We start from the raw sequence: 27,357 nt of genomic DNA, 5'->3' as shown, positions 1-27,357 counted from the left end.
AGGATTTATTATGTTTAATTTTGCTTCAATATTATTTTTATACCAGTGTTTCTAGGGATCTTCGCCTAGAATCTCTACGGTTTCAGCTAGTTTTATAAGATTGTTAATGTTTAGTTTGGGGTTTTTTAATATAACTTTATTATTAAGGAAAATCTTTGGTTCATCTAGATGGCTAAAAAACATTAAGGCTTCAGAAACATCTTCTAAAAATTCGGATATATCTAATAAATTTTCTGCAGTTTCTTCTGTCATAAGTAAAGTATTAACATAAGTAATGACTCCTTTTTCTTTTTGAGGAATACAAGGATGCATGGTTTATGTCCTACGTAAAGTAAACAATTTAGCATACGGTTAATAGATGGGAGGAACTGAATTGTTTAATTTAATTTTAACAATTTGTTGGATTATAGCATGAATATAAATCTTGTTTAAAATGCATGATTTTTATATTTGGCTTTGATAATCTCTTATTTGTGAAAACGTATTTGCAATAGCTCTGTCATGTGTATTTTTCTCGTCTCTGTTTTGGCATAAAACGTCTCACTGTTTTAAGTTTGTTTTGAAACTCACTGAAACAAACAAAGGTCTGAATTAATACTAGATGTAATTTAAGACCTTTAAGATCAATTTAGAGGAAGAACAATAAGGTCAGATGTTGTCGGAGATGAAGCAGAAGACGTGTAGTAAGGAAAAGAGAAGGCTCTAGAATTAGAAAGAGAAGGCTCTATGGAAAGGAGAAGGCTTTGGATTTATAAAGAGAAGGCTCTATGTCAAAAGAGAGGGCTCTTTGTTTTAAAAGAGAAGGCTCTCTTTTTAATTTTGATATTTTGTGTTTTTTTGTTATGAGCTGTTGTTACTGTTGGAGCATGGGAATTATTTTGGTTATTCTGGGACTTTACAGAGTGATTAAGAATTAACGTAGGGTGTTAATAGGACCTTTAATTGGTTAAAGTTTACCTCTGAATTAACGGAACAAACCGTATAAAATCTACGCATCTTGTATACGGTTAACGGATGGAAGAAAACTTAAATTGCCTAAGTTTAATTTTGGCAATCCAGTGGGATCTAATATGTTTATAACACTTATTTTAAATGCATGATAGGGTCATCTATGTATTTGTTTTGATCTATTCATGTTTTGGGACGCTAATTGTCGAAATATTAAACCTTGTCTGCAATTACATGGATTCTAGTCTGGATTATTGTGTTGACGAGATATGAAACTCTTTCTGTAATTAATTAGGTTATGGATGTAATGGGATTTAAATTACTAAATTGTTATGCACTTTCTGTAATTTACATGGTCTTGAACGATAATTGCTGAACTAGTAAATCAGGTTCTAGCAATTACAGGTATGGTATTTGGATTATAGATGATGAACTGTTTAAATTCTGTTTATTATCTATTTGGATTATGTGGATTTATTTGATGTACTGCATAAATGTTGCGTCATTTACGGATTATTTGCATGCATGCACCAGTATGGGACGATGGCATATGGAGAGACGGATTAGATCAAAATGCTAATTCCTACCCATTCATACATACGGAGTGGATTAACTAAAACAGTTAAATCCTACATGGTTGCATGTCCTGTCAACTAAAACGGTTAAACGACATATTGGATGGTTATTTATGTTCTGTATTAGAAAGGATAGAGATTTAATTAAAACATTTAAATCTCAATTTTATGTCGTGTCATGGCAACGAACAGTTGAACAACACTACATTGGTTTGGATGGAAATTTATATATATAAATTATGATACCGCGATCTGAGCTTGAGTCTCATAGTCGTTGGTTAGGGTGCGTATATGTAGTGGATACGTAGCTGGATATAGTAGGTAGGTGTACCCTGTTAGGTCTAGGTACTCATGCCCACCTTTGGATGCATTTTCGCATGATACCTTCTATTCAGGTAGAGACCCCTATTGCAGTCCAGTGAATGTCCTTAGTGTGGATATATATATACTTATGGACTAAATAGATATTGTGAGGTATCTAGGGTGTATCTGTGTATCGGGTCTCTTTATGGATTGCAGTTAGATTAGAATTTGTTCGTGGGCCTGACCCACTATTAATTTTCAGGTAACGGACGATTCCAGGTTGTAGAGCTTGTTCGTGCTGAGCAGAGACAATTACTCATTCTTCCGACGATGTAGGAGTTTTCTTCATGGTTTAACATTGGAGTTCTTCAGTTGTTATTTTCCAGTGTTGGAGTTTATTAGGGGTCCACCAGATGGATTCCCGAGTTGTATTAAAAATGAAAAAGTTGGATGTATCAGAATAATTCTTTATCTATAAAATTTTATTCTAAGGTTTCAGTTTTTGTATTATCATTCGAGTTTCTTTTCAGCAATTTTATTTATTCATGTTTATTTTAATTGTATTATGTGTTCATTTATTACTAATTGGTTTGATATCCTCGGGTAATCGGGCGTGGGCCTGGCCAACCCGTATCCGGAAATCTGGGGGTATCACAGTTGGTATTAGAGCACTCCAGGTTCTAGTGTCCTTAGGAGTGTCTTTCGTTATAGGACTTCCGCGTTGCGTCTCTTAAAACTTAGAGCCATATTAGGATTCGTTGTACTATTTTTACGGTTCGTTAGGAAGAGCTGATGTCAATTATATTCTGGAGATACAGAATGGTTGACACTAGGAGGAGGATGGGGTCCAAGGCGAAAGCAATAAAGACCCTAAGGAGTGAAGGAGTACGTAGTCGGGTTCTTTGCCATAAACAGAACTTGGGATCGAAGGTTTAGTTATGGGATTAGCATTACTTAGAAAGTATAAGCCAAGAAAGAATTAAGGAGTAGGTGTTAGGTTATCGTATATCGGGACCAACACAACTTCAGTTGTTCTCGAAAAGGAGACAAGCGAAGACTAGAAGTCTGAAGAGGATCCGAAGGGAAGAGATTTCAGCGTATCCAAGAAAGAGGATACTGAATCTTGAAGATGAAGGATAGCGCGAGGGTGATTTCATTCACTAGTGGTGTAGCGAATGATATTGGTAGAGTTGGTGTGAACCAATCTACATATAGTTAAAGTTTAGTATTATCTTTCCGGGAGGTATTTGAGAAGTACTCTTCCGGAGGGTCGGAATATGGTGAAGTTCTTATCAAAACGAATACGTGATTTTATATCACATTCCGGAGCGTATGGGGATTAGGTTGTGATGTTCTAAGTTGCTTTGTAAAGCTACGATAGACGGTTTGCTTTCCGCGTATAAGGAGGATAAGGGTTAAGCCTTTGGGTATTTGCTTAGGCAAACGATTGTGCAATTAAGCTATGTTTAGCGGATAGGTTTCAAGGTTAGACGATTACCAACAAAACTATGGAACGAACTTTTGTGAACTTGAGTTTAAAGGAGGTTTTCTTCTCTGGAATGGAGGATGTCCTAAGTAGAGTTATAGTTTGAATTATGATTTGTGTATTTACGTGTTTCATTTGTGTTATTATGTGTTTCATTTTGTTATTATGTGTTTCATTTTGTGATTACGTATTTCATTTTTATTAATTAGTCCGGATTGGGAGTATGGATTGGTTGGGGACACAAGTATGTGATCAGCCAACTACTATTTTGATGACATAGGTAATAGCGCTATGTACGCTAGGATTTGTGAATATATAATCATAGGATTGGGTAGAAATACAAACTCCTAACTAATCTATTGGACCTGGATGTGCCTCAATATGGTATGCTACTTGGGAAGGGATAGTTAACTACCAATACAAGTTAAATAATCTACAATGATTAGCTTGATATGCTCTATGCTAAGTAGGAATTCGTTTTTACAACGCTGTAAGAATGGTGGTTGTTAATATTTAATGCCACTATGGTTCGGATGGAGGATATCGTGCTGGTAAGTACTAATTATAATGACACCAAGAGAGGAAAGCTTCATCAGTCTATTCGTAAACAAGACATTATTCTCAAGAGTGTCATTTTGAGGGGTTACTGGAGTTGCACTTGGAGGAGGAACCACAGGTTCTACATCGTATAAAGTGTGATTTTTTTTTTTTTTTTTAATGCTCCACCAGAATCACGATGCGTATGATTTTCCACCAAAGCAATTGCATCTCTCTCCCATTCCCGGCGAAACTAGGTCAAAGTCACATCCTTTCTATCGAAATCGTGGGTTCATCGCCAAAGTTGTCATCAATCCCTTACTCGATTCCAACATCCCAAAGATTGATACACCGGAAAGCCGTGATACTGCAATAACAACAATTTTCCGACCGGCCATCAACGTTTTGGGTAATAGAGAAGTCTGAAGGTTGAAGGTTTGAAGATTTTGCAGATTTGCTATGGAGAGAGAGTGTGTGGGAGTAAGATCTCTGAATTTGGTTAAGGCTAATAATAATTCCTTCAGGGACTGCATTTGGAACCAAAAAATATTAAAAAAAAAAATACTTTCTCAACAGGTAATACAAAGACGAGATCGGGGACAAAATCAAAATCAGAAGTATAAACAAAAGAAGTGAGAATAATAAGATAGATAGGAGAGGATTTTGCCAGGAGTGAGAAAGAAGGGTCGGGATAGTGCATATCTTTGTACAGAAGAGAAAGAGTCGTCCTATTTTAAGATAGCCACCTGTTCAATCTGTTTTTTTCGGCTAAATAAGTCGTTCAAAATATCATTTTTCATAATTTAAATATTTACTACTAGTATAATTTAGACGGGCAAATGCCATGCCGCTTCCACACTCGAATACTTCTCGTGTAACTTCCATAAAAAAGTAAGATGCACAGCTTCCCGGAACCTTCTTCGTCTTGCTCATGCCGTCCACTTGAATTGAATCCTTTCTATCTCTCTTCGTCTTCGTCTTCGTCTTCGTCAACGGAAGAGGCTAACCGTAACCTATAGGTCTGTAACCCCTCGTTATTAACAAGAAGACGGACTCAGTCACCCCTCAAGAGGCGTGGTCGGACTGCTGCTTATCTTTCTCTCTCCGTTTTTATCTATTCAACAAACCTCTGTCGCTCTATATCTATATGCACACATATTTGTATAGATCTTGTAGATTTGTTACTCAAATTCAATCATATAGTCATCTTTTGGTTTCTATACTTTTGCTTTAACCAAATCGGTGAAATCATTTCCATGTGGAACCTCTGTTTTTATCTATTCAACAAACCAAATATCTATATGCACACATATTTGTATAGATCTTGTAGATTTGTTACTCAAATTCAATCATATAGTCATCTTTTGGTTTCTATACTTTTGCTTTAACCAAAATCGGTGAAATCATTTCCATGTGGAACCTCTGTTTTTATCTCTTCAACAAACCAAATATCTATATGCACACATATTTGTATAGATCTTGTAGATTTGTTACTCAAATTCAATCATATAGTCATCTTTTGGTTTCTATACTTTTGCTTTTGGTTTCTATACTGCTGCTTATCTTTCTCTCTCCGTTTTTATCTATTCAACAAACCTCTGTCGCTCTATATCTATATGCACACATATTTGTATAGATCTTGTAGATTTGTTACTCAAATTCAATCATATAGTCATCTTTTGGTTTCTATACTTTTGCTTTAACCAAATCGGTGAAATCATTTCCATGTGGAACCTCTGTTTTTATCTATTCAACAAACCAAATATCTATATGCACACATATTTGTATAGATCTTGTAGATTTGTTACTCAAATATCTATATGCACACATATTTGTATAGATCTTGTAGATTTGTTACTCAAATTCAATCATATAGTCATCTTTTGGTTTCTATACTTTTGCTTTAACCAAATCGGTGAAATCATTTCCATGTGGAACCTCTGTTTTTATCTATTCAACAAACCAAATATCTTTCTCTCTCCGTTTTTATCTATTCAACAAACCTCTGTCGCTCTATATCTATATGCACACATATTTGTATAGATCTTGTAGATTTGTTACTCAAATTCAATCATATAGTCATCTTTTGGTTTCTATACTTTTGCTTTAACCATATAGTCATATTTGAGAAGTACTCTTCCGGAGGGTCGGAATATGGTGAAGTTCTTATCAAAACGAATACGTGATTTTATATCACATTCCGGAGCGTATGGGGATTAGGTTGTGATGTTCTAAGTTGCTTTGTAAAGCTACGATAGACGGTTTGCTTTCCGCGTATAAGGAGGATAAGGGTTAAGCCTTTGGGTATTTGCTTAGGCAAACGATTGTGCAATTAAGCTATGTTTAGCGGATAGGTTTCAAGGTTAGACGATTACCAACAAAACTATGGAACGAACTTTTGTGAACTTGAGTTTAAAGGAGGTTTTCTTCTCTGGAATGGAGGATGTCCTAAGTAGAGTTATAGTTTGAATTATGATTTGTGTATTTACGTGTTTCATTTGTGTTATTATGTGTTTCATTTTGTTATTATGTGTTTCATTTTGTGATTACGTATTTCATTTTTATTAATTAGTCCGGATTGGGAGTATGGATTGGTTGGGGACACAAGTATGTTATCAGCCAACTATTATTTTGATGACATAGGTAATAGCGCTATGTACGCTAGGATTTGTGAATATATAATCATAGGATTGGGTAGAAATACAAACTCCTAACTAATCTATTGGACCTGGATGTGCCTCAATATGGTATGCTACTTGGGAAGGGATAGTTAACTACCAATACAAGTTAAATAATCTACAATGATTAGCTTGATATGCTCTATGCTAAGTAGGAATTCGTTTTTACAACGCTGTAAGAATGGTGGTTGTTAATATTTTGGGGATTCGTGGAGGTTGTGGTAGGTAAAAATCACTGTAATGTCACTATGGTTCGGATGGAGGATATCGTGCTGGTAAGTACTAATTATAATGACACCAAGAGAGGAAAGCTTCATCAGTCTATTCGTAAACAAGACATTATTCTCGAGAGTGTCATTTTGAGGGTTGCTGGAGTTGCACTTGGAGGAGGAACCACAGGTTCTACATCATATAAAATGTGATTTTTTTTTTTTTTTTTTTAATGCTCCACCAGAATCACGATGCGTATGATTTTCCACCAAAGCAATTGCATCTCTCTCCCATTCCCGGCGAAACTAGGTCAAAGTCACATCCTTTCTATCGAAATCGTGGGTTCATCGCCAAAGCTGTCATCAATCCCTTACTCGATTTCAACATCCCAAGGATTGATACACCGGAAAGCCGTGATACTGCAATAACAACAATTTTCCGACTGGCCATCAACGTTTTGGGTAACAGAGAAGTCTGAAGGTTGAAGGTTTGAAGATTTTGCAGATTTGCTATGGAGAGAGAGTGTGTGGGAGTAAGATCTCTGAATTTGGTTAAGGCTAATAATAATTCCTTCAGGGACTGCATTTGGAACCAAAAAATATTAAAAAAAAAAATACTTTCTCAACAGGTAATACAAAGACGAGATCGGGGACAAAATCAAAATCAGAAGTATAAACAAAAGAAGTGAGAATAATAAGATAGATAGGAGAGGATTTTGCCGAGGAGTGAGAAAGAAGGGTCGGGATAGTGCATATCTTTGTACAGAAGAGAAAGAGTTGTCCTATTTTAAGATAGCCACCTGTTCAATCGGTTTTTTTGGGCTAAATAAGTGGTTAAAAATATCATTTTTCATAATTTAAATATTTACTACTAGTATAATTTAGACGGGCAAATGCCATGCCGCTTCCGCACTCGAATACTTCTCGTGTAACTTCCATAAAAAAGTAAGATGCACAGCTTCCCGGAACCTTCTTCGTCTTGCTCATGCCGTCCACTTGAATTGAATCCTTTCTATCTCTCTTCGTCTTCGTCAACGGAAGAGGCTAACCGTAACCTATAGGTCTGTAACCCCTCGTTATTAACAAGAAGACGGACTCAGTCACCCCTCAAGAGGCGTGGTCGGACTGCTGCTTATCTTTCTCTCTCCGTTTTTATCTATTCAACAAACCTCTGTCGCTCTATATCTATATGCACACATATTTGTATAGATCTTATAGATTTGTTACTCAAATTCAATCATATAGTCATCTTTTGGTTTCTATACTTTTGCTTTAACCAAATCGGTGAAATCATTTCCATGTGGAACCTTTTCAGATCAAATCAATTAGTCACAGAGGTAAGTTACTCAATTCGCTATAATTCATATATAATTTGCCTAGTTCATTGATCTATTTTATAATAACATTTTCTTGGACTCTTGAATGTGTAACCTGCAAGTTGTTTGCTAAACTAAGTATATTATAGGTTGCTCGAGTTGGATTTAATTTCGGGGGCGTAATGTACTTGAATAAAAAAAATAAAAATAAAAATTCAAATGACAAGATTAATTTAGTTTTATTTTGAAATTACTGAGTTAATAAAATTACAACAATGAAGGTAAATAAGAAGACCAAAAAAAAAAAATAATAAAAAGAAAAGAAAAGAAGGGTTACATCCGTCATATACAAGTGCAAAAAGAAAATTTTTAAAAAGTGAAAAAAAAAGAGGGAGAACTTTGAAGAGAAAAAAATTAGGATTTTAATTGAATAGGAATGTAACTTTTTTTTTTTTTTAAAAAAAAAATGAAATTATAGGAATTTAAAGAATAAAAGAAGGGGAAAAAAAAAAAAAAGAGGAAATAAGATATAATTTTAGTAAATGAAGATTTTTTTTTTTTTTGGAGGAGGGGATACTATAAAATTTCTTCACATATGGTAAAAAAATGATAACAAAATAATACATATATAAAGGGAAGGGAAGGGAAGGGAAGGGAAGGGGCTACGCATGCATTGGCTCCGCCCCTGGCTCGAGTTATCTCACTGTTTGAGTTTGAGGTGGTCTGATCTGATTCATATGCTTAGAACGTATACCACAACATGTAGTAACTCATATTCTTTATAAAGGACTATTTTGGTGAAATGGAATTTGGATGCCAGTGTCATTGTGCTCAGTTATGTTGTGTGTGGTGCACAAATGCATCATCTATAAAGCACTATTTTGGTTGAACGGAATTTGGATGCCAGTGTCATTGTTCTCAGTTATGTTGTTTGTCATGGACAAATGCATGATTGCAGGAAATAAATAAAGAATCAAGCAAAAACAATCAAACAAACACACACATACACACATAACATATGATTTACGTGGTTTGACGGCATGCCTAATTGCATATACTCATGGCGAAGAGGGAGATCAACAATCAACTGCTCAAACATATTAAGGTGTTACAGAACCAGTATTTCACTCTACCCACAGCTCTTTGCCCTATTAAAAACTGTCACAACTCTCTTAGGCTCTCTTTAATTTTTCTTTCACCATCAGAAGCTGTTTGTAACAAAAAAAAGTAGATTTGGGATGAAAGCAACATCTTGCACCGACTTTGAAGGAATTCATCAATCAATATGGAGTATAAAAGGACAGTGCAGCAGAGCTTGATTGGTCGATCCCTCCTTTGATTGGCTGAGCACTTATCAGTGCTTCCTTGATCTTTGGTTATTTGCTTTGACCTTTCCATAACTTTCTGGATGATCCATGATCAATCGGGGATTATGCTGATGGAAAAGATTCCGACGGAAAACCTCTCTGCACTCAAGAAGATCCTTTTAGGGCATTTAATCGCTCAAAAACCAACTATAATACATTTCAGAATTGTCTTCACATTGTCTTTTTCAGTCTCTCTGTTATGGAAACATGATGACTTTTCACACTCACCACCAAGGCAGAAGAGATCATATTTTCAAAACCATACTCTTCCTAGTCCTTTGCGACCATTTTCTCAGAGATATATATATCTTCTCCAAGTTGTCAAGTGGCGTGTGATACCTTCCTTCTTTTAGAACTCCTTGAACCCTGTTTTCCTTTATTCCACGCCTTTATCTGTAAGGTACTCCAATTTCCTGTTTGTACATTGCTTAATCTTGGCCTTCCATTATTTGTTTATTGGGCTCATACCTGTGCTTCGTGAAGTAAATCCAGCCTTCCTCGAGAAATCCTCAATAAGGTGATGAATTGCTTCACCTTGTGGAGATATTGGAGTTGGTCCCCAAGCACAAAAATTGTACTTTGATGGTGTGAGACTGTGTCTTGAATCTATCCCTTCAGCGCTATACACGCAGTGCTTTCAGTAATCTAGTATACATAATTTGGCACATTTTAACAATCTTCACATGTGAAGTTCCGACCAACATGTCTTGTCTCATATATCCAAGTTCATATGCCACAGAACCATATCATATGTTCCAGATTCTATTGGGATCTTACCGTTGCACCACCTGGAACTGTATTCCCAACCAGCTTGTACACATTCATTCACTCGTATATATTCGTTCGCTTGTACATAATCATTCCATATTTTTTGGCCTTTCATGATAATCAAGGCCCTTTGTCAATCTTCATAGTTCCACTTTTTGTTGATTAGCTTCGCTCAAGAGAGCCCATTGGTTCTATCGAAATCATGCTCTTCCTCAAATCAGGGAAGTGTGAAATTATCATAAAACATCCTGATCTTCACTGTACTAATTCAAATGACGTCACATGTCGCACCATTGCCCGTTTGAACAATATCTCTGTTGCATGATTCATATTTATCAAATACATTTTATTTGAACACATGTAAAACACTTTTTATTTGAAGTTTTGAACACGTGACAAGTGCGACCAGTATCTAACCAACTTAATTATTGTACTTGGCGAGACAACAAGAAGATCTTTTTCACTCTCGTAGATCTTGTCAACCACATTTGCAAGTCTCCGCGTCCTCTTCATCTCTCCCAGTTTTCTTTTTAGTCTTCGACAATCGATCCTTTCTCATATGGCTTTTTATATTTTTAGTATCATAGTATGATAGTAATAATTCTTCTTGATCTTTGCTTGAGATTTTGATTGAGAATGTCGTAATTCTTTCCTCTGCTTTACTCCTTCCAGAGCTTAATTCATTTTGTTACGCAAGTCTATTTGCTTGGTACTCCTCATTTACTGGCGTCTTCCTCTTTTCACTTGTTAGAGCATCTCCAATACCCTTTCAAATGGCCTCTCAAACTCAAAATATAGCAAGTGTATGAAAATAAGGCACTCCAATGGCCTCTCAAAAGACCTATCATATTTTGAGATTGTCAAAAGTATTGTTAAATATAGCATCTCTTAAATGGCCTCTCAAACTCGAAATATAACAAGTTGATGAAAATAATGCACTCCAATGGGCTCTCAAAAGACCTCTCATATTTTGAAATTGTTAAAAGTTGCTAAAATGAAAATAAGACACTTCAATGGACTCTCAAAACATGATATGGTTCTTGTGTCAGAAAATAACATTTTGGATGAAATGCACCATTGGAGCAGAATGGTAAAAATATGGCATTTTAACACTATAATTCCTCTCAAAATATAGATTTGATATGGAAATACAACATTTTGTATTAGAGATGCTCTAGAAGAGCTGTAGTAGCTTTTGCCAACCATAGGAAACCTTCCTAAGCAACATAGTGTTATAACCCATCCTATACAGAGGAACTCAGTATTATTTCTTGTACTGCTATTATTTGTCTTCAGTTCCGTAGGTAGTATTTTGTATAGTGATGACCGAACACTCATGTGGTTCATATTTATATCCTACGTCTTCAGTAGATTCTTTCGAGTGGTTCATGGCCTGAATAAAAGTTGTTTATCCACCCAAAAATAATAATAATAATAATAATAAGTGCCATTCTTTTAGGATCGTTAAAATTATTTGCGGTAGCAATAAGTTGAATACGTCCTAATTATCATATCTGGTTGTAATGATACTCTTTAGTTTTACGATGAAGTACTCAACTGATTCAGTGATTTGATGTTAATAAATATATCCTGTTAGAGTATCTATTATCCATGGTTGAGGTCCTCATTATTTTTTAATGTAGGCTCCTGATTTGATGCGAGGGATTAAAATTTAGACAGTGCCAATAACTTCTATGTAGAACTTGTGTGCTTTGTACTACCACTATCGCTGATCAGTGAGATTGCCTGTACATGCAGATGGGACCTACAGAGGAGAATTTAGACCTTGATTCTGATGAGGAGATCCCTCTTAGCTCATCAAAGACCTCGAATATTAAAATGCATCCCGTCGATTTTGAGACATCTCATATTGGGTTGCAGGAAAATATGTCCAACTCGTGGCTCTTTAAGAAGATGAGGGACAACAGATCTCTCAGGAGTATATACATTGTCTTAATTAAAGACAAGATTAATATGTTGCTACCTTTTGGGCCCTTGGCGATATTGCTGCACTATATTCCAGGAAAACATGTAAGATGCTTCCTCTCCCAGTCATCATTTCCCCATTTGAAATTTCCATTGAATTTTCTTTGAACCTGTATTAATGACCTCCTGAAATAATGTATGATTATGTGGCAACTGGTTTGATGTTCAAACATCGTATCACTTAACTCTCATGCCTCATTATGATGCCTCTATTCTTGGATTGTAATTATTTGAATGCTACTTCTCACATCGTAGGGATGGGTCTTCTTCTTCAGCTTAGTGGGCATTACACCTTTAGGAGAGCGGCTGGGTTATGCAACTGAGTAAGTATCGGCATTTCAAATTAAAATGTGGCATTCCATTGGTGTTTTTTAGTTTCCATTTCTTTACAACATACTAATACACTTGCTCACCTGCCACTCTGCTGCAGGCAGCTTGCATTTTATACAGGACCTACAGGTATATTTACTCTTTACTTATTTATTTATTTAATTATTTTCTGTGTGATATTTAGTGAGAAACAGATGTTTGAAACTATGGTAAAAACATATTATTTGCATTTAATTACCTTGGAAATAAAATAAAAAATTAGTTCAAGTATGCTTACAACTGTACATGCTTAATGCATAAAGAACAGAGGTATTACTAAAAATTGAAATCTCTTGAATATAAGCATTATTTGCACTACACTCTTTTTATGCAATATCGGAAATCTCATAAGCCAAGGATGAAACAAAGGTGAGAAGATCTTATGTTTTTCTACTATGATTAGAAAATTGGGATGAATTTTGGGGGCTTGCCATTTTAAATTGCATAATTATTTTCATACGCTTCGGCGAGATACCTAGCTCACCTTATGGAATTAAGTCCGTTAATTGACTGAAAAGGATATTAATCAAGTGTCTAAAACTCTTTTTCTTCCCTCTTTAATTCATAACAAATAATATAGATGTATATATATATAAATAGATTACTTAATTCATAACAAATAATATAGATGTATATATATATAAATAGAGTATTCATATGTTATATAGAGGAACAGTGTAACACTTTTTTTCACTGGATTTGATTTTGTAGAATTAAAATTAAAAAGGTTCATTGGAATTTGAAGGGACAACTACTCTTTTATTTTTTCAAACCACCTTTAATGGCCTTAAATAACAATAAAATAGTACCATAAATGGGAAGTTCTAGAAAAATTGAGGGGGACAACAACCCACCTCCACCGGTATCGGTGCGGCCAACTCCTTCGCTACGATGACGGAGCCAAAAGATTTGAGAAAATAGAGTCCATAGTTTTCAATTTTTCAATACAAAATCACCACTAATAACAATAAATTATTACCATTAATAGCCTTTTTAGAATTTTTTTTGGGACAAATCCATAATTTTTCAGGCTGCCCGCTTTTTTACTTTACGCGGCTAGAGCTTACTCATTTACCCAAAAGCTCAAGTTATTGTGTAATGTTGCCTATCCACCCAAACTTGCAACGTTCTCGTTGTAACTTGGGCCACCTTACATACCCCGAGTGGAAAGGGATCGAATCAAAAACTGAATCTGACAGGTAGACGCTTGCTCATTTACCCAATATTGGATAGTACTACATAACCACCCATATTTATACCCAATATTTTTTCTATTAAGATTAACCCTTATTACACTAAGTCATTATCATACCTAATAATTAATTGGACAGGTAAAGTGATCATTATGTTGCCTATTTGTTAGTTCATAAAAGTTTTTTATTTTTTATTAACAAGTATCATTCATTCATAAATTATCAATGATTTGATGGTCAACTTTACATTTCAAGTATTTCAATTAATGGAGGCGGAAAGATATTAATCATCGTTAGAAGATCCCTTAACATCAAATTAATTGGTTACATTTTTATAATCTATTTTGACCATGTCACTCAATAGCTACGTTGTCTGTAGTTTTTTTTATTATTATTTTTTTATTTTTTTATAAATGGTCTTATTTCACTTTATTATATCTATATATGTTGTCCATATAAACACACACACACATTCACAAGCTCATGCATAGACACTACCCTCTCTATATATATATATATTTAGTGTGGGTTTTTTGGTCTCTGCATGCCTGCTTGTGATGACGAAACTTAGATTGCCATGGAGAAAAAATTCTTCTCATATTTCTATTCACTTGAACCTGTTTATCTGTATCAATTAAGAAGACAGTTTAGACAGTTTTCTGGTTGTCTCTGCAGTTGGGGGCCTTCTAAATGCTACATTTGGAAATGCAACGGATATGATAATTTCAATATATGCGTTGAAGAATGGAATGATTAGGGTTGTTCAACAATCATTACTTGGCTCCATCTTGTCTAATATGCTATTAGTGCTTGGATGTGCTTTCTTTACTGGTGGGATCATTCATTGCCAGAAAGTTCAGGAATTCAATAAGGTATATCATCATAATCTGATCAAAACATCTTTCCTTGAAATACTATGTGCGGTGAGTTAATTTACATTCTCAACATAATGAGCCATAGAATCAACATTGAGTTGGTTCGGCAAATGGCTGCAGCTGTTGATGAACAACTTAGACTCAATTCACTTATTGGCTTGCTAGGGCTTGTTCATTTGACAAACGAGGTGTACATGATCCCTTCTCTCAAGCTCGTTGACGGGCAGAGCCTGAACAGTCTCAAGTTCGGCTCCCGTGCGACGCGTGGCCCCCCTGAACGGGTGAGACCGTGGAGTTCAATAGCTTAGTTTTTTTTAATGACTTTGATATAAATATATATATATATATGTATAGGGAGAATTCCAAAAAAATAGTATTTTGGTGGTGAATTGACAAATAAATGGAGTCAAATTTTAGTTTTCCAAATTAATAGAGTTTTCTCAAATGCTGATGTGGACATAAAATTTTACTTAGATCATTTTTTTCATTCCCAAACTGCCCATCTTTTATATTGTTGCGAATTGACCAACTACCCTTTCAAGCTAACCAGACCCAAAAGCATGCGCAGGAACAAACCCTCTTTCTCTTCACGGCCTCTAAGCTCACAGCCGCCGATTCACGACCTCTATGCTCACCACTGTATTCAGAAATTGCTTCTTGTCGGCCCATTCATTCTCACCGTCGGTTCATACCTAGTTCACCGTGGCACCACAAGCTTCACCATTGTTGCCGGTGCCACGCCTCTTCTTCGCCGGCATCACAGTTTCAAGATCAGATTTATTTTTTATTTTTTAATTTTTCCTGCTCTCATCATCATCGCCGGCCGTTCCAAGCCCACTACCCGTTCTTTCAAGCCATCATTGCTCGTCGTATGTGCATAGGAGTTGCTGGTTCGGTCACCAGTCATTCCTTGCTCGCTGCCCACTTGGTTGCGGTCCTTTGTCTTCGCCGGAATCTTCTCTTGCCCGAGGTTCAGGCCCTTATATCATCATCGCCAGTGGGGTATTCCTTACTCACGGCCGTTCCAATCTCTCTGCCGACTATATTTTACTCGTCGTCGGCTGTTCCGGTCACCGTGACCCGCCAATCTGATCCTTGCTCACTGTTGCCCACGTCACCGTCAACCGGTAGGGAAATCGCTGTTCATCGCCAAACTGTTTCTGTGAAACCCAGTTCAGTTCCTCATCTCAGTCGTCCGTTGGTTACCAACTCCTTGAGGGTCTGTTGAGAAATCATCTTTTGATAAGCCAAACAGCTGCAATCAAACTCTCGGTTTTATCTATTTGATTTGGAAGAAAATGTTATTTTTAAAATGAGATTTCCATTGTTACAAAAGAGTTGTTCAATGACTTCAATTCTCACAATCATTCAGGCAGAATGCTTGGATATATGCAAATTGACTCAGGTGGCCGTTGACCCAACCTTGGATGTCAATATACCAGCTAAAGGTGGTTGTGATGGGATCGCTGAAAGTAGTGCATGCAACGCTTTTTGCCTCTGGTGCGCCAACTGGTGAGCCTATTTCCCTTGATGGACCTTGCCATGCTGCACAGGCTTTTGGGTCTTGGTTAGCTTTGGGAAACCTCCATTAATTTGAAAAATTAAAATTTGACTCTATCTATTTGTCCTTTTACCTCTAAAATACCATTTTTTTTTATCGATAGGCAGAACATGGAACCAATAAACTATGTCAAAATATTAGTTGCGAGCAACAAAGTAATAGGGTCCTCGGCTTATGAATTTGCAGGCTGACACTGTAACATTATGATTAGCCTTTCATCTTAACCACATAACTTTTTGACTTGTAACCTCTACTTTCACAGTAAACCAACCAAGACACAAGTGGCCGGCAAATATCACCTAAAGAGCAATCTTACCTGTACGCAAGGCCAAGCCTGAATGGCCTTCAAGTTTGGCAAGTAGCTGCCATGTTGAGCGCGATAGAGTTTTTATGGTCTGTCTTGAGGTCGAGTTGAGTCTAATGGTTTTGCAGCCCTACTTAAGCATCAGCATCCCCCCTTCCCTTCGTCCCCAAAAACGAAAAAAGAAATGAAAAACTAATTCTGTTGACATGTTTCAAGACAGGCGGCTGCCGTCGTGAACTCAGGATTGTTGTTGATGGGTGTTATGGGTATATTATTTCCAGCTGTACTTCACTTCACACACACTGAAGTGCATTTTGGGACATCAGAGCTATCTCTTTCAAGATTTAGCAGCTGTATAATGCTGGTGGCATATGCAAGCTACCTATTCTTTCAGCTTAAGAGTCAAAAGAAACTTTATAATCCTATCGACGAGGTGAGGTCTCTTTGCTTTTTTCAGGGATCGATGGAATGTTGTTTTCGCATGAGGTCTTTTTGCCTGATGTGCATGCACGTACCTTATTGTCGTGATGATTAACCACTGGCATCCGTTGCAGGAAACAGACCCTGCCGAAAATTCTGAGGAAGAAGAAGCTCCTGAGATTACTCAGTGGGAAGCAATTGGGTGGCTTGCAGTTTTGACCATGTGGGTGTCTGTACTATCTGGATACCTCGTTGAAGCTATACAGGTAAGATCTCTCTCTCTCTCTCTCTGTCTGTCTGTCTGTCTGTCTGTCTGTAGGTTTGACATGGTTTCGTGAAACAAGTAGTTTGGCCGGACTGTTCACAGTAATACAGTTACTAAAATAAGTTTTGAACTCATTCTATGCATTCTATTCTGACTGATGGCTAATGTGTGAGTTGTACGGAGTGTTTAGAAAGTTTTGATTATTTTGAAAACCGATCTTGTATTTATCTAACTTCATTTATTTTAGTAATTAAACAATTAATCACATGCAAATAAAATAAAGCCAAGTAAAAGTTAGAGATGACACCAGAATTTTTAGCGAGGAAACCCCAGTTGATAAAATACGTCAACTGTTTGCGCGGACAGTTCAAATTAAACTGATCCACTATGTAACACCCCAAACCTGAGTTCCGGCATACGAACATACCAATGAACATGAAAGGCGAACATATCCCATTGGCTACTAGGCTATCCCGAGTCTTCCACACCTGTCTCAACATACATTTCACAGCCTACCTTCATGTAATCACATTGTACATGAATAATGAGACTGAAAAGCTATAAACGGACATTTATAATTTTCCCCGAATGTATACATCCCAAAACATAAGTCCTTAGAGACAATTAATTACATGCCGTAGAGCAAAGTGTACTAAAAATACAAGTTTAACATTCACATGACTTTTACATAATTACAACATATACATTGACACAAAACAAAAGATGTCACAAAGGCTAGTCCAAGTCAATCTAGGTTTGTGGAGGGAGGTCCTCGCCTACCTCTTTTTCGTGTCCTGAAAAAAAAATATAAGAATGATGGAGTGAGCACAATGGCTCAGTAGTAGTTGCCTAAAACGCACTCCTTAATACTTCTGTGAATCCACACAAAGAATAGCTATAAGTAAAAAGGATCATGTTTGTCGAGAGATACAATCATTTTACAATGCAATTCTATAAATGAAATGAAATGCAATGCGAATGAAATGTCAATGCCACTCCCCATTACCAAAATTTCATCTAACGCTTCAATCGTCAAACCGTTAATGTAACCCGGCCCAAGGTAACTCCCCGGCTCTACGAGAGGAGGATTGGCTAACTATCCTTGACCTAAGGTAACTCCTTAGCGTCATTTGGAATCTAGTAACTCAACCACGCTGAAGGCAAGTTTCCTACGTCCCCTCTCGGTCCTATTAACGACACGGACACAAGGTAACTCCTTGCCTTCCGGTTTTTGCAAACATCTTTTAAAACATTTGCCCAAAAATAAAATTTTACTCCTTCCAAAAATTCAGCTTTTGCCCCATTTGATACCTAATGTAATGCATGAATGATTACATGTTTTTCAATGTCGTAATATTGCAGCATTTCTACATAAAAACTCAGCCAATAAACCATGTTTCTAGCAGAAAATTATCAAGGTAGCTTTCATGTAATAAACTCGTTCACTTTGTCATCAACTCCACATAACTTACAAGGCAAATTGAATATAGTAAACATATAGCAATTCAAGAACTTTCATACACTTGCATATATACTCTTAAACATGTATAATTTCAGTTTTGAGTACATAATACACCATCATTACACAAGCTCAAATTTTAGATTTCTAATTACACAAAACAGTCCCAAAATTTGAGGTACACTGGGCATGAAATTTTCAGTTTTGTTGCAAGAACATTACAACTATTATGAGTACTAATTTTCAGTTTTAACACATATGATATAACCAACATTAGAGAAACAAAAATTCAATTTCTAGTACATGCTACACACCATGACAAAAGCTAGAAATTTCAGTTTTTGAATCACACTTAATGTGATACCCCTCGGATCTGAGACACGGGTTGATCAGGCCTAGGCCCAAACCCGAGGGAATATCAAAACAATTAATATTTAACAAACACAGAATACAAGATGAAATAATAAGAAGGAAATAAAAATGGCTGAAAAGAACTCTAATTGAAAAATCCTCAAAGTATAATCATTAAAATCCATTAATCCAAAACCTCCAATTATTTAACAACTCAGGAATCCATCTAGAGGACCCTTAATAAAAATCCCAACTGTAAAATACAATAACTGTAATCAAAATCCAAACTAGTAAGGAAGCAGTCCTACGTAGTCGGTGGAATGGAAGTCTGTATTTGCTCTGCACGATCAAGCTCTAACCCTAGAACTGGCGAGCACCTAGAAAATAAAAGAGTGGGTCAGACCCACATGCAAGTAATATTCTACTACTATCCAAACAAGAATCCGATACGCAGATACATTCTAAATAGACTCAACAATATCTAGAGTAGTCCATATATGCATAAAATACACACTATAGGACGTTCACTAGTCCAATAGGTCTGTCTCAGCCTAAGTAGAGATACCATTCAAATCGCACATTACGTGGTCATGTGTACTTAGACCTACCAGGGAACAGCACTACTGTCCAACTATCCATCCTAGGCGATATATGCACCCTAACCATGATTTTGAGACTCAAGCTCATACCATGGCACTATAACATAAATATACAAAGTCCTTGTCCTCCTAATAAAAAATATCATCCATCTGGTATAGTGGCTTGATACCTGTATAACAATCCATCCCAGAAATCCAATTATGTCATTCAGTTATTTACTGACCTGACACTAACAGAAGTCGGACTTAACTTTTATTGTTAATCCGAACCTCAATCCAGTTTACGTAGGCTTAGTGTCTGAACTAATCCATACCTAGTATGCCACCGTCCCATACCGGTGCATACTATCCTCCAGTTAACATAGTTGACGAAAATAGTATAATTATCTATCAACCATATTCCAAAATAAGCGTAAGTATAGTTTACATGTGTATAACTAAATTAGGCATCCCAGAAAGGATTTAGAATCCTAATTACAGTCCATTAAATTGGCAAAGTAAGACCATACACTTAACTCCTCCGAACAGTGCCTCAGCTGATGCATTCTATAACAAATTTAAACCATCAGTTAATTCTATCCAAGCATACACATATTTATACTACTATATGCTTATACCACAACTGGAAACATAATTTGCAATTTAAGATCTTTCAGAGAAATCAAAATTAAAAAAAAAAAACAGTAAGCAACAGAAGTTAATTCTCTACTCATCCACCTAGGTATTCTCTGTTTAAACTTAGATTAATTCTATCTCCAATATCTGAATGTGAGCTTGCTTCCCAACATTTTTATAAGTCTTAAGCAGTGAATTACATCATACAGTAGCACATAGATAGCCTTTGAAAAATCCAGTTTAGCCAAATAGACCTCAAACATCAGTTTTACGCTTCAAACAAGAGAAAGAGAAGGCTCTGAAAACAAAAGAGCCTTCTCCACTTCAAGGAGAACCTTCTCCATCTCAAGAGAGCCTTCTCCATCTCAAGAAAAGCCGTAACTGTTCTACGTGTGTCTTCTCCGACTCCGGTGGTTATCAGTCTTTGAAATTGGTTTTATTACAGGTTTTAAAGTCCCATCCTCATCCCAGATTGATCACAAGACAGAGTTATACAATCAAAAATTTAATTACTCATCAATGTTTAAAGCAAACAACCACCATATACAACCTAAACTTGTAACAACAGAGCAACAGATTTAATTCAATGATGCTAAAAACTGATTTAACATGTATAAGCAATGTAATTAAGACTTAGTTTAATTCCTAGAGTCTAATTAAGCATGCACAGAACACAAATTCCTGGGAAAGAGAAGAACAAAGACTTACCTTTGAGTTTCAGATTTGAAACTCTAATTCACCGTCTCTGAAGGTTCTGTTAATATCCTAGACTGTAGTTCCACACGACCATGCTCCTTCCTCCTTGAGCTGCTCTGTAAAACACTCAACTCCACTCTGTGTTCCTTTCTCTGTATTTTTGTATCTCTCTATCTCTCTATTTTACAGAACGTTGTTATATTGTTCTTGTTTTTCTGTCTCCAAACCCTAAACCACAGTAATGCACATATTTATAGGTTTATCCCAGCAACCCTAGTCCATGTTTAATTTAGAGACCAGCCCTAATTCCCCTTCTAATCGGCCCATGAAACTATCTAAGTTCTAACTTATGGCGGCTCACCTATACGTGAATTATAAGCCAAAGTTATAACTGATATCCCTATGTTACAATAGACAAAATAAATCACCATTAAATCAAAAATCACAAATAAATAATATAACAGATGTAATAATACAAATAATTCACATAATAGAAATAATTCAAATAAACAAATAATTCAAATTAAATAATAATCACTTAAAGCACCACAATATAATTTAAATTAAACAAATAATCCAATAAAATGACATATAATCAAGTAAAATGCAATCAAATAATAAATTTAATTCCAGAAATATCCTTTTAAAATTTAGGAGTATTACACTTAACATGCTTGAAAGGAGGTTCAATTTAGAGAGATTAATTCACTAGAAACAAAGGTTGTGAGGGTTAGAACAACTCCTACCTCTACAAGAGCTTAAACCCAGCCAAAAGCCACTGATTGATTGTCTAAAATCACCAACAATTGAGAAAAGATGAAGAACAAAAATACGCCTTTGTAGTACAACCAAAGCTCCTTCTTTCAAGACAAGTTTTGAAAAACAGTGGTGAAGGAATGGATTTAATTCTTGTATTAATGGAAAACTCTTTCCTTTATGGTCATTTTCTCTTCCAAGGTTTGCTCCAAAATTCCACAAGAAGGCCTTCAAAACCAAGCTCCAAAGAGAGCTTCAATGGAATAGGAAATGAGAAGAAAGAAAGAAAAAAAAGAGGGAAGAAGAAACTGAGACTAGCTGCCGAAAATGGGTCTGTAGGGGTTAGTGGAATGTTGCCACTTAGTGTATAGGTGTCCTTTGCATGAGAAAGAGCTGCCAAGTGTAGTGCATGGTGTCAAGCAAAGGCTTGGTCAAAGTGCGACCTTGCAAAAGTACTAAAACAACTTCCCAACATTACTAAAAACCCATCATGCCATTACCATAACAAAAGTCCATACTATCCCTTATACAAATTATGAATGGCATACAAAAGAAAATGATCACAGCAAAGAAAATAATGCAGAACCTAACGATAAAATAAACAAATACATGAGTGCAAAAAAATACTAGGAAAATAAAAAAAATGAAAGACACCACGACCTCCCCAATATAAAAAGATTTCGTCCTCGAAATCAAATCATACCTGGGAAAGAAAACAATTCCGGATAGCCGGAATGAACATCCTATTCTCGTTCCCAAGTAGCCTCCTCAATGTCGTGTTGTCTCTACAGAACCTTCACTAGCGATATCGTCTTGCCTTTTAGCACTTTTTCTCGAGTATCAAGAATTTGGACCGGTCCCTCTTTGTAAGAGACATCCTTGTCAATAACCACATCAACCCAACTCAACACGTGAGATGGATCCGGCTCATATTTACGCAACATCGATATGTGAAAAGCATTATGGACTCTGTCCATCTGGGATGGCAATGCGAGCTTGTAGGCAACCTCGCCTACACGGTCCAGAATCTCAAAAGGTCCAATGAATCGTGGTGATAACTTACCATTCTTCCCAAACCTCATCAAACCCTTCTGTAGAGAAACCCGTAGAAAGACATAGTCTCCTACCTCAAAGGATAGCGGCCATCTCCACCTATTTGCATAACTTTTTTGTCGGCTCTGAGCTGTGAGCAACCTCTGTCTGATCAGCTTAATCATCTCAGTGGTCTCAAGTACAATGTCGGGTCCTAAGGCGGCTGTCTCGCCTACCTCAGTCCAACAAACAGGAGACCTACAAGGTCTACCATATAACGCCTCAAATGGAGCCATCTGAATACTCATCTGGTAATTGTTGTTATAGGCAAATTCAATAAGTGGAAGGTGATCCTCCCAACTACCTCCTAAGTCAAGTACACATACCTAAAGCATATCCTCTAAGATCTGGATGGTACGCTCCGACTGGCCGTCCGTCTACGGATGGAATGCCATACTAAGGTGCAACGATGAACCAAACACTGCCTGAAGTCCTTCCCAGAATCTCGAAGTAAACTTGGCATCCCTATTTGAAACAATAGCCACTGGAACTTTGTGCAACCTCACAATCTCCTTCACATAAAGAACATCAAGTGCCTCTGCGTTATCTGTTGCCTTAATAGGCAAAAAGTGAGCCGTCTTGGTTAATCTATCAATAATGACCCGTACAACTTTATTTTCCCTCCGTGATTTAGGAAGACCTGTCACAAAATCCATAGTAATCTGCTTCCATTTCCACTGCGCTACAGGCAATGGTTGCAACAAGCCCGCTGGTCTCTAATGCTTAGCCTTCACCTGCTGACAGATAAGGCACTTAGCCACAAACTGTGCAACATCTTTCTTCATTTCATTCCACCAATACTGACATCTTAAATTATGATACATTTTAGTACCACCTGGACGAACTGCAAAGCGGGAAGTGTGAAACTCCCGTAAGACGTCCTCACGACAAACTGTGGGAACAACCAACAAACCTCTGAACTGTAGACCCCCATCTGCGTGTAGGGTCCAATCCTTCACTGTGTTACCATTCGAAATCAATGTGTGAATGATAGCTAAGTCTGGATCCAGTCTCTGTGACTCAATCACTCGAGTAGCAAGAGTAAGCTGAGCCACGAGGCTAAATAAAAATGCTGACTCGCTGCCAACATCATACTCACAACACTGTAATCCCATCTCTGCCAAGTCCTTCAACATCCTCCATTTCTAACTGGCTAAGCTAGCTAAAGTACCATGTGATTTTCGGCTCAAGGCATCAGCTACAACATTTGCCTTGCCCGAATGATACTGCAAATCAAAATCATAGTCCTTCAGGAACTAAACCCATCGCCGCTGCCTGTTATTCAAGTCCTTTTGTAAGAAAAGGTACTTGAGACTCTTGTAATCCAAGAACACCTCGAATCTCTCACCATACAAGTAATGTCTCCAACACTTCAAAGCAAACACAACTGCCGCTAACTCCAAGTCATGAGTAGGGTAGTTAAGCTCGTTAGTCTTCAACTGTCGAGACCCATAAGCCACTACTCTACCATTCTGCATCAACACACAACCCAAACTATCACGTGATGCGTCACAATAAATCACATAACCCAAGCTATGCTCGGGTATCACCAACGGAGCTGTAGTCAATTTTGTCTTCAACTCCTAAAAAGATGACTCACAAGCCTCATTCCACACAAATCTGATTCCTTTTTGGGTCAATCATGTCATCGGAGCTACTAAGCGAAAAAAATCTTTCACGAATCTTCGATAGTAACCCGCTAAGCTAAAGAAACTCTGAATCTCAAACACATTCTTGGGACATTTAAAATTTAGAACCGCTTTTATCTTTGAAGGTGTTGGCCAAGTATAAACTCTAGAGGGGGGTGAATAGAGTCTTTGGCAAATAATGGCCAATTTTCAGATTTGCAAATTCTACTAAACCCTTCTAACAATTATGCAATTATCAAGATATAAACATGAACAATTAATAGCATAAATGTAAAGGAGATAAGGGAAGAAAGATTGCAAACATTCACACGGCGATTTTAACGAGGTTCGGAAACTCCTACTCCTCGGCTCAAGACCCCTCTTGAGACTTCCCAATCCACTATGGCACCTCTTTATAGGTGGAGAGCAAACATTTACATGAAGCAACTCCTTACTTCACTTTGCTAAGAGACAACCTCTCTTAGTCTTCCTTTAAGTCACACCAACCCTTACAAATTGAAGCTAGCTTGCTTCTTCTTTTTTAGGCCACACCAGCCCTTACAAATGAAGATGAAATTTGTTGCATACAAATATATCTCTCAAAGATTGATATGCAAATATTAGCTCATAACTTTCAGCTCACTCTAGAGTATATATATGAATAAATTGAAGCTCAATACTCTATGAATGATATGGGATAAGAGAGTATGATATGAATGAAAAACAAAAGCTCTTATGATGCTAGAAGATGTCTTTCAAGTGTAGCAACATTAAATCCCGAAGTCCCCTTACTCTAATTATAGAGTATCAGCAGCTAATTCAAAATTAGAGCTGTTGTGCATTCTGCCCGAGAGGAAAATAGCCGTTCAAATTCAAATTGGACTTACATCGATTGACTCAACTGAAATAAGATTTATTTCGGTCGTCCGAGATGAAATGAGATCTGCTGAGTGCCTTATTTCGATAGGCCGAAATAAGTTGGCCTTTTGTTTCGGTCGACCGAAACACCTTCCTCCTTTGTTCTAAAACATTCTGTCAGAATCAGTCGTCTGATTCATATTGCCTATGCATTTTGGTCTACCAAAAGGACATCTGTATAGACCTTATTTCCATTGAAAACATAAGTAAATGTCTTTACAGTATTTATATGTCCATTTATTTAAGTTTACAATGTAAATAAGAAAGTATCCCCCATTTAGATTCAATAAAAAATACTAAAAAATTGAAATCCAACTAAATCAAAATGTAGAAATTCAGTTTTAGTACAAATTTGGATTTCTGACAGTTTTGGTAAAAATCAATCCTTATGTAGACCAATGTAGACTTGGTCAAAAATTCTGATAAAATCAGTTTAGGCTAGTTGAAGTATAAAGAGTTATTACCGGGAAAAATTATTTTGAAATAATCATTATTTTAAAAATTCATTTTTCACACTTGGCCAAAAACACAGTTTTTCATGACGTGCATTCTAGGGTCCTAATGTCCGTTACCAACTCATGGTAATAAAGGTTTCTCATGCCTTAATTGTTGACCAATACGAATTATATGATTGATGTGCATAGTCTTAGCATTTCTAGCACAAGTGATGAGTTCTTTCAAAACTTATGCAAGCTTGAACTAACTCACTCTTTAGCAAAGACTCTATATGTCAATTGTATATGAATGAAGTGCATAGTCTATTGCTAATGGATATAAAAGCATATGACTGATGATATGATATACATGGTCCTATAGAGATGAGCTTCAAATAGATTCATAAATACTTTGACATTGAATCCTAAACACTCACCATCCTATCTACCTATTTCTTCATGCTTTATCCATGATCGTGTAGGCTTTCAGGTAGACTTGCTTTCTTCCTTTCTTTTAGTTGCTTTCTTATTCATTGTAGTCTAAGCTATCTTTGGATGGGCTTTGCATTTGGTTCCTTGCAACTTCATGTTCCTTTGTCTCATTTGCTTTCCATAGATGTGATCTTGAGTAATGGAATACTTGGAATGATCTTTCGTGCTTCATTGAGGTCATCCTTTGAATATGAATAATTTATAACACCTAATATAAACATTAGTCCTTAAATATCATTAATGGTTTGTTATCATCAAAATCTCTAGATTGTCTTTGGATGGAGTCGTTAAGGTCAATAATATCCCCATTTTTATGATGACAAAACAGTGATGTGTTCATAAACATATGGAGTAGCATTTGAAAAATACTCCCCCTATCAAAGTGCATTCAATGAACATAATGTTATAACATAATGTTATAACATAGCATGCTTGTACATTCTTCATGAATTTTAGACATAAACATGCATTTAAGATCATTTTACTCTTCAAGAGATTTCTACAAATCTCCCCCTATCAACATGTTTCTATCAAAAGATATGATAGCATGATGGTATATAATATGAAGCATTTGATTCAACAACTAGAGACATCTTCCCTCTTCCCATTTGATATGAAACAACATAGCATTTCACACATCACACTTTTCTCCCCCTTTGTCATCTCAAAAAGGTGGGAGGCCTAAACAACTTCATTAAGCATTTATCGTTTAGCATTGTGAAGCAATGGTTATCATGAAATGGCAATAGATTGGTAATGACTATAATATGCTTTAGAGTGCAATATATAAGTAATTATATCATAAGATACAAATTTCATTGATAGCATGAGTTCAATAGATCATTAAGGTTCATGACATATACAAAAGTATACATAAGACATAAATCAAAGATGAAACTTAAGCTAAATTAGGCAAAAGTATACATAGTAAAGCATAACCAGAAAAAAATAAAAATGAAGCATGGACTAGAATGAACCAAAAGGCAAAAACCTTGTAAGGCAAATCTAGAAATTTAAGTGTGCTTCAATCCCAATATATTTTTTCCATTTGAAATTTTCAAAGATGAGGGAAAATTAATCAAAATCATGAAAGCTCATTAGTATGAATATGATGACCAACAAATCATTTTGTAGCATGTTTGACAATTTTCAAAGTA

At 36.3% G+C, this 27,357-nt stretch overlaps 1 protein-coding gene across 1 annotated transcript in view; it reads left to right on the top strand.

Annotated features, from left to right (window-relative positions):
• Nucleotides 1-7,644: 7,644 nt before the first annotated feature.
• LOC132286551 (vacuolar cation/proton exchanger 2-like) overlaps nt 7,645-27,357 on the top strand; it is a 38,820-nt gene continuing 19,107 nt past the window's right edge. Inside the window, exons 1-7 of the mRNA XM_059788900.1 lie at nt 7,645-8,073; nt 11,946-12,218; nt 12,429-12,496; nt 12,604-12,632; nt 14,411-14,607; nt 16,696-16,908; nt 17,030-17,161. Of these exons, the coding sequence (XP_059644883.1) occupies nt 8,035-8,073; nt 11,946-12,218; nt 12,429-12,496; nt 12,604-12,632; nt 14,411-14,607; nt 16,696-16,908; nt 17,030-17,161 (951 nt within the window). The 5' untranslated portion in view covers nt 7,645-8,034. The remainder of the gene's footprint in view (nt 8,074-11,945; nt 12,219-12,428; nt 12,497-12,603; nt 12,633-14,410; nt 14,608-16,695; nt 16,909-17,029; nt 17,162-27,357) is intronic.

Source organism: Cornus florida, unplaced genomic scaffold (assembly GCF_030987335.1).
Source record: "Cornus florida cultivar Cherokee Brave unplaced genomic scaffold, ASM3098733v1 CherokeeBrave_3.0.0_Hap2_Chr11, whole genome shotgun sequence".
Classification (NCBI taxonomy): domain Eukaryota; kingdom Viridiplantae; phylum Streptophyta; class Magnoliopsida; order Cornales; family Cornaceae; genus Cornus; species Cornus florida.
Note: the sequence above shows the minus strand (reverse complement) of the source record. Positions and strands in the feature narration are given on the sequence as shown.